This window comes from Triticum urartu, chromosome 2, assembly GCF_003073215.2.
Source record: "Triticum urartu cultivar G1812 chromosome 2, Tu2.1, whole genome shotgun sequence".
Lineage (NCBI taxonomy): Eukaryota > Viridiplantae > Streptophyta > Magnoliopsida > Poales > Poaceae > Triticum > Triticum urartu.
Window position 1 is genome coordinate 142,648,205 of NC_053023.1, and position 7,347 is coordinate 142,655,551.

At 41.3% G+C, this 7,347-nt stretch overlaps 1 protein-coding gene across 5 annotated transcripts; it reads left to right on the forward strand.

Moving 5' to 3' along the window:
• The first annotated feature begins 2,950 nt into the window (after positions 1-2,950).
• LOC125536430 (HMG1/2-like protein) lies at positions 2,951-6,820 on the forward strand. Of its 5 annotated transcripts, none has more exons than XM_048699651.1 (7): positions 2,955-3,858; positions 3,977-4,016; positions 4,838-4,925; positions 5,050-5,107; positions 5,254-5,298; positions 5,427-5,587; positions 6,519-6,820. In XM_048699651.1, the coding sequence occupies exons 1-7, from the start codon at positions 3,760-3,762 to the stop codon at positions 6,520-6,522; spliced, it is 495 nt and encodes a 164-aa protein (XP_048555608.1). In that variant the 5' UTR covers positions 2,955-3,759; the 3' UTR covers positions 6,523-6,820. The 5 variants fall into 5 exon arrangements, with proteins under 5 accessions (XP_048555607.1, XP_048555608.1, XP_048555610.1 ...); XM_048699652.1 differs by having other exon boundaries at positions 2,956-3,858; positions 5,427-5,525; XM_048699650.1 differs by having other exon boundaries at positions 2,951-3,843; positions 5,427-6,820.
• The last annotated feature ends 527 nt before the right edge of the window (positions 6,821-7,347 follow it).

Consider the following 7,347-nt stretch of genomic DNA (forward strand, 5'->3'; position numbering starts at 1 on the left):
AAATGGAAAATGAATTTTCCGTGCAAAGAAAATGAAAACTCCCTTAGGCAACATTGTTTGGAATTCCAATATGCACCCTTGTGCATAATATGAGATCATTTGAACAAACTATGCCATGAATGTGGCCATAAGATTGATCATTTGGCTTGAAAGCCATGAATCTTCACGCATGATAGCTCATTTCTGAGAACACTTTTTTAAATAATTGTCATATTACAAGTTTATTATTTTTCCTGGAAACTTGGTCACATATAATGATACAATGCGAAGGTTTTCCATTTTTTGATTTTTTGAATATTTTATGCCCGTTTCAAAATGCGGTCAAAATGGCGGGCTTGACCGTTCCTAGCTAGTGGTTGAATCTTGGAATTTTTTTGATTTTTCTCTGATTAAATAGATACTTATGTACCTAGAAATTATTTTTCAAAAAATAATGAGCAAACTGTGAGGCAGTTGTAGTTCAAATTTGATCCAGTTCCTACTGAATCGGTGGAAATCTGTCTTTTTCACGAGAGGTGGATGGAAAGTTTTGACACCCAACCATTTTGTCAATTGTGCATTCAATATGGCCTAGTATTTTAGAAAATTGATTTGGTCCAATTTTGCAACAAATATATGGTAGGTCCTGCACAAAAAAAACTCATTCCGAGCACTCGAAAAATGGAAAATGATTTTTTCATGAAAAGAAAATGAAAACTTCCGTAGGAAACATTGTTTGGAATTACAAGATGCACCCTTGTGCAAAATATGAGATCATTTGAACAAACTATGCCATGAATGTGGCCATAAGACTGATCATTTGGCTTCAAAGCCATGAGTCTTCATGCATGATAGCTCATTTCTGAGAAAACTTTTTTAAAATAATTGTCGTATTACAAGTTTATTATTTTTCCTAGAAACTTGGTCACATATAATGACACAATGTGAGGCTTTTACAAATTTTTGATTTTTTTCGAATATTTTATGCCCGTTTCAAAATGCGGTCAAAATGGCGGGCTTGACCGTTCCTAGCTAGTGGTTGAGTCTTGGAAATTTTTTGATGTTTCTCTGATTAAATAGATACTTATGTACCTAGAAATTATTTTTCGAAAAAATAAAGAGCAAACTATGAGGTAGCTGTAGTTCAAATTTGACCCGGTTCCTGCTGAATCGGTGGAAATTTGTCTTTTTCACGGGAGGTGGATCGAAACTTTCTACACCCAACCATTTTGTCAATTGTGCATTCAATATGGCCTAGTATTTTAGAAAAATTATTTGGTCCTATTTTGCAACAAATATATGGTAGGTCCTTCACAAAAAAAACTCATTCCGGGCACTCAAAAAATGGAAAATGAATTTTTCGTGCAAAGAAAATGAAAACTTCCTTAGGAAACATTGTTTGGAATTCCGAGATGCACCCTTGTGCACAATATGAGATCATTTGAAAAAAACTATGCCATGAATGTGGCCATAAGATTGATCATTTGGCTTGAAAGCCATGAATCTTCATGCATGATAGCTCATTTTTGAGAACACTTTTTTAAAATAATTGCCGTATTACAAGTTCATTATTTTTCCTTGTAACTTGGCCACATATAATGGTACAATGCGAAGCTTTGCAATTTTTTGATTTTTTTTGAATTTTTTATGCCCGTTTCAAAATGCGGTCAAAACGGCGGGCTTGACCGTTCCTAGCTAGTGGTTGAATCCTGGAAATTTTTTGATGTTTCTTTGATTGAATAGATACTTATGTACCTAGAAATGATTTTTGTAAAAAATAATGAGCAAACTATGAGGCAACTGCAGTTCAAATTTGACCCGGTTCCTACTGAATCGGCGGAAATTTGTCTCTTTCACCAGAGGTGGATCGAAACTTTTGACACCCAACCATTTTGTCAATTGTGCATTCAATATGGCCTAGTATTTTAGAAAATTGATTTGGTCCAATTTAGCAACATATATATGGTAGGTCCTTCACAAAAAAACTCATTTCGAGCACTCAGAAAATGGAAAATGAATTTTCCGTGCAATGAAAATGAAAACTTCCTTAGGAAACATTGTTTGGAATTCCAAGATGCACCCTTGTGCACAATATGAGATTATTTGAAAAAACTATGCCATGAATGTGGCCATAAGATTGATCATTTGGCTTGAAAGCCATGATTCTTCACGCATGATAGCTCATTTCCGAGAACACTTTTTTAAATAATTGCCGTATTACAAGTTTATTATTTTTCCTCTTAACTTGGTCACATATAATGACACAATGCGAAGCTTTTCCAATTTTTTGATTTTTTTGAATATTTTATGCCCGTTTCAAAATGCGGTCAAAACGGCAGGCTTGACCGTTCCTAGCTAGTGGTTGAATCTTGGAAAACTTTTGATGTTTCTCTGATTAAATAGATACTTATGTACCTAGAAATGATTTTCGGAAAAAAATAATGAGCAAACTATGAGGCAGCTGCAGTTCAAATTTGATCCACTTCCTACTGAATCGGCGGAAATTTGTCTTTTTCACCAGAGGTGGATAAAAGCTTTTGACACCCAACCATTTGGTCAATTATACATTAAATATGGACTATTATTTTAGAAAAATGATTTAGTGCCATTTTGCAGCAAATTTATAGTATTTCCTTCACAAAAAACACATTTCGGGGACTCAGAAAGTGGAAAATGGTTCTTTTGAGCAAAGAAAATGAAAACCTCCCAAATCAACATTGTTTGTCATCCCTAAATACACACATGTACAAAATATTGGTTTATTTGAACTAACTATAAGAGGTTAAATGTTTGCCTCAATAAAAGGGTACAAACTATAAGAGAAAAACCAAAAATGCTTAATTCTGATTGGTGGAATCAGCTGTGGCATGGATCAGTGACATGGCAAATATCTGTCCATCCATCCATCCGTCCATCCACCCCTCCGCTCTCTCTCTCTCTCGCTGTCACACAACAAACCCCTCTCTCTCTCTCTCGCATAACTAACCCTAGCGATCCACCTCTCCCCTCCCCTCCCCTCCCCTCGTGCAGCCGCCACCCACCTCCACCACATCGCCGCCGCCGCTGTCGCCGGCCTACGCCCTCCTCCCACACCGCCGCCGTGAAACCCCCTCCTCACCTCCTCTCCCCGGTCAACCAGCAGCAGGTCAGGCGGAGGCGGCAGCCAGATCCGCCGCGTTGCTTCTGGATCCGCGCCCTCCCCACCCCCGATTCATCTCCAATCCCGCCGCCGACACCCAACCCCACCCCCATCGGTGACCTCCCTCCCTTGCTCCTCAACCCAACCCAACCCCGATTCGATTCAGTTCATAGACAAATCCCCTCGCACATCGCCGCCGCCGCCACACACTACCGATCCCCTCACATCCGGCCGGTGGCCATGGCCTCCGGTATCTCCCCGACAGCCGCCACTCCGGTACCCTCTCCAGTACCCTCCCCTCCCCTACCCTCACCAGAAGAGCAAGAGAAGAGGTAGGGAGATCGAGCGAGCTGGTCAGGCGGCCGCCATGGCGCGGCCAAATCTGCCACGGTTGCCCATGGCTTCTTCGATCTGGGCCTCGACGGAGGTCACCATGGCCTGCTCCGTGCCGATCCTCTCTTCCTCAACGGAGGTGCTCGCGTGCCGGCTTCCTCCTCCTACTTCTGCTCGGCCGTTGCCGACGCCACGGAGCTTCCTAGCCTAGCAGGAAGGGGGAAGATGAGACAGCGGGACGGAAGGAAGGAGGCCGCCGAGGAGTGAGGTGTTGTACTCGACAGAGATACCTGACGCCTCTGTTTGTGATGCCACATGAGAAGCATAGGGAAGATCCCACCATCACCAGCTTGCTCCACCACAAGTCGCGCTTGCCCTCCGTGCTCACCATGGTACTGCTTGTCTTGGTAATCACTTTTCCCCAATCTCCCTCTAGTAGGAGTGCTGATGCAGTTGTTTGGGCTTGTACGCCTGTTTGGCTGCTGAATGCTGACGACGCTTCTACCGCTGTTTGTTTGGTTGCAGGGAGTGATTATTCTCATTGTATACTTCAACAATGGCTTAGGTGGGTTGGAAATTCCCAGCTTCAGTACACATTTTACTTGCTCTGTGTGTGTGTGAGTGTGAGTGTGTAACTGTTGTGTAGATCGCAAAATGGCTAGCAAAAAAGGCTTTGTATAAAATGATTTATCTTGTACATTGCTCTACCTCACTTGTGTACATGAAACCATACCTGCCAAATATCAAGTACACTGCTGAATCATAACATCTTGTTTTCTGTTCAACCAAGCAATGTCGAGCATAGCTAGCTGGGTGGCCCTGACCTACCATACCTGCACTGCATGCATAGTAGAGTAGAGAAGCAAAAAATATACTATCTCGCAGCTAGAGAGAGTTGTCCAATGAGCAAATTAGGGCATCCAATCATCCCAATGAGAGAGCAGAAGAACTGAAGTTTTCTCTAATCTAGATTTCCCATAGAAACAATTATTCTTATTTTCATAGCAGAAAAAGTATTCTAGGCATACTAATTTGCCAGGACAGCCGGTGTTCCATTGCTGTCGACCACAATATTTAGCAGCGGTGGTCTCCCCAAATTATGTTAGACATGACAACCCACTATCTCCTTTACTTACAATGTGGCTTGCCTTGAAAGAAAAGAATGTTCAGGTGTTTGTACATTTGTGAGGTGTAGTGATATGGATTTGTTTGTACATTTGAAATCAATGAGTGTAGGTGTGATCTTTGTACATTGTGAGGTTCAAGACTAATATCTCCTCTAGGAAAGAAATATTTCACAAGGCCTGCTCTACTTTGAGTTGGTTCTAATTTGAATGGTTCGTTGTGTGTAGGTGTGATCTGAATTCTAAATGGGTCTTTTGGCAGGTACACGAAGGCCACGAGCGCCAAGGCGCACCTCACGTGCGGGGGCTGCCGGCAAGAAGGACGTGGGAGAGGCCTTCTTCGTCTTCATGTACGTCCCGTCCTTCCCCTCCCCTTGCTTCCTTCGTCAGATTCTATTTTTCCGTTGCTGTTTCCCCATGGTTCCCAGGCGGCCCTTGTTCTGAACCTGCTTTTTGTTGATTGGTTGCCATCAGGGGCGAGTTCCGCAAGGAGTTCAAGCATAAGAACCCCAAGAACAAGTCTGTCGCTGCTGTAAGTTTCTTACAAAGACTAATTCCCACTCTCAATTTGCTTTCTATACCAGCATGTACACAGTAGAAATTAATCTGCCAGGTGATGTATATTGGGTCATGATGGTGGAGCTAATTAGTTGCTTCCGCTGTAATTTTTTTATCCAGGTAGGCAAAGCAGCCGGTGGGAGGTGGAAGAGCTTGAGTGAGTCGGTAAGTTATTGTGCGTTCGTTTGTCATTCGTTTTCTAGATCTTGCACGTGAGGTGTTTGTTTGAATGTGCCGACGGTGTTTGATTGACTGATTCGTTGTTGGTGAACTTGCTGGTATTGTGCATGTAGATCATAGTGTACCAGCTTGCAAGGGCGTTGCTTTTTTGCCACGGACGCGGGGTCCGACACCATGACCTTGAGCCACACAACCTGCAAATTGGTGGATGGGTTGGTATCCTCTGGTTTGATCCCAGGAAGAGGAAGTGTTCTCTTCTCTTTATCAACCAAAGGCACTTTCTTCTCCCATGGATGGATGGGACTCCATCAATTTAGTATCAGTTTAGGTTTTAGTATGCTATTGATGCTTGCGTTGATGCCATGCTTTTTGTCTTGTCATGTGCTGATATTAACTGGCAGCATCAGCTCCCATGATTGCTTGCTTGCTTACTCTATAACCTGTACTGCTAAAACATGTTATCTACTCCATGATGATATATCATTTGCAAATACTCCTAGACATCACCTCCCATGATGTTGCATTAGCTATAATCTATACTGCTAAAAGAGGAGTGTAAACTGGAGTAATTTTTCAGCCATTCTATTTGTTTTATTTTGGGCGGATGCTCTCCACTGGAGTACAGCTGGGTACTGCATTTCTTTTTGCATTCCTTTTTGAGTCAGTGCTTGAACATTTTTTTAAAGATGAATTGGAATACTCTTGGACAGCAGTACATGAAGTATAGCTGTAACTTCTTGCAGTATAGCTGTAGAAGTCCATTGGGAGTAGTTTTGCATAAGTAGCATTAGGAGTAACTTCTTGCAGAAACTCTTTGACACATATTGTCATGCATCAGTAGCATGTTTGATTGTTTTGGAGCAGCGATTAATTACTTGTAATGTTTTTCTTGTCTGAGCACACACACTAAATGGTAGTTTTTTAGATAATTATTATTAACTGAAACTGTTATGTACATGAATATAGTCTATCTACAGCTAGTTACATATGTGGTGCAATTGTGTAGAACTACTAGTACTATGCTTGAGATTTGATCATTAATATAGTGTATCTACAATTGTACATGAATATAGTGTATCTGCAGTACTGTAATATTCTTGAGACTTGATCCAAACCATATTAATTGTTGCTAGTGATTTTATTATCTACTTTTTGCATCATCTAAACATTTTTTTGTTTCTCACTCATGATTGATATATTGCCAGGTGAATGAGGTTTTCAAATATTGAAGGAGGAGGAAAATATGAACTTCTGTTCTGTCTTATCATCTAAACTTCTGTTTTAATTTTCTTTGTCGTAGAATAGTTTTGTTTGGCACTGACTGTTCCTCGGATGTAAAGATATGTATTGCTAGAATTAATGGTTGTAATATAAGCAATATTATATTTTGGGCTCCTATAACATTGCATGTTGCTTTGAAAATGTATCAGAACTGGGCTAGGCCCAAGATAGCTTGTGGTCTGATATGTTTTAATGTCAATGGCATAATATTTTTTGGATTGGATCAGTTATTTCAGAACTGGGCTGGGCCCAAGATATATTGGACAATTATTTCTGAGGGGAAAACGTGAGAAGCCCAGCAAAGAAACGGCCCAGAAAAACACATGACAAAAAGAAAAGGAAACGACCCAAAATAATACATGACAAATAGAAAATATGTTGTTAAAAGGGCCAGGCAAGGAAATTAACGAGGCTGAATTGTTCGGCCAGGCCCATGTAGCCGACCAAAAATTCACCTGAAAAAACAATAAATAGGCTGAATTGTTGGGCTCGGCCCATGTAAAACATCAAAATGGACCGGGCTGAATCTTATCAACGACCTTTTCAATTGGTCGCAATTTTTCCATGTCAGATTGCCACGTCGGATCCGGCGTGGCCTGGGTAGACAGCTAGCGACCAAAACAGAAGGTCGTTGAACCAATGACCTTTTCATAAGGTCGTTGCCTTCCATGACCTTCTCACACAGAAGGTCATTAATTTCAGTTTACGATCGTCAGCTTTTGACCATCTGTTTTTGGTCAAAAAAGGTCGCAA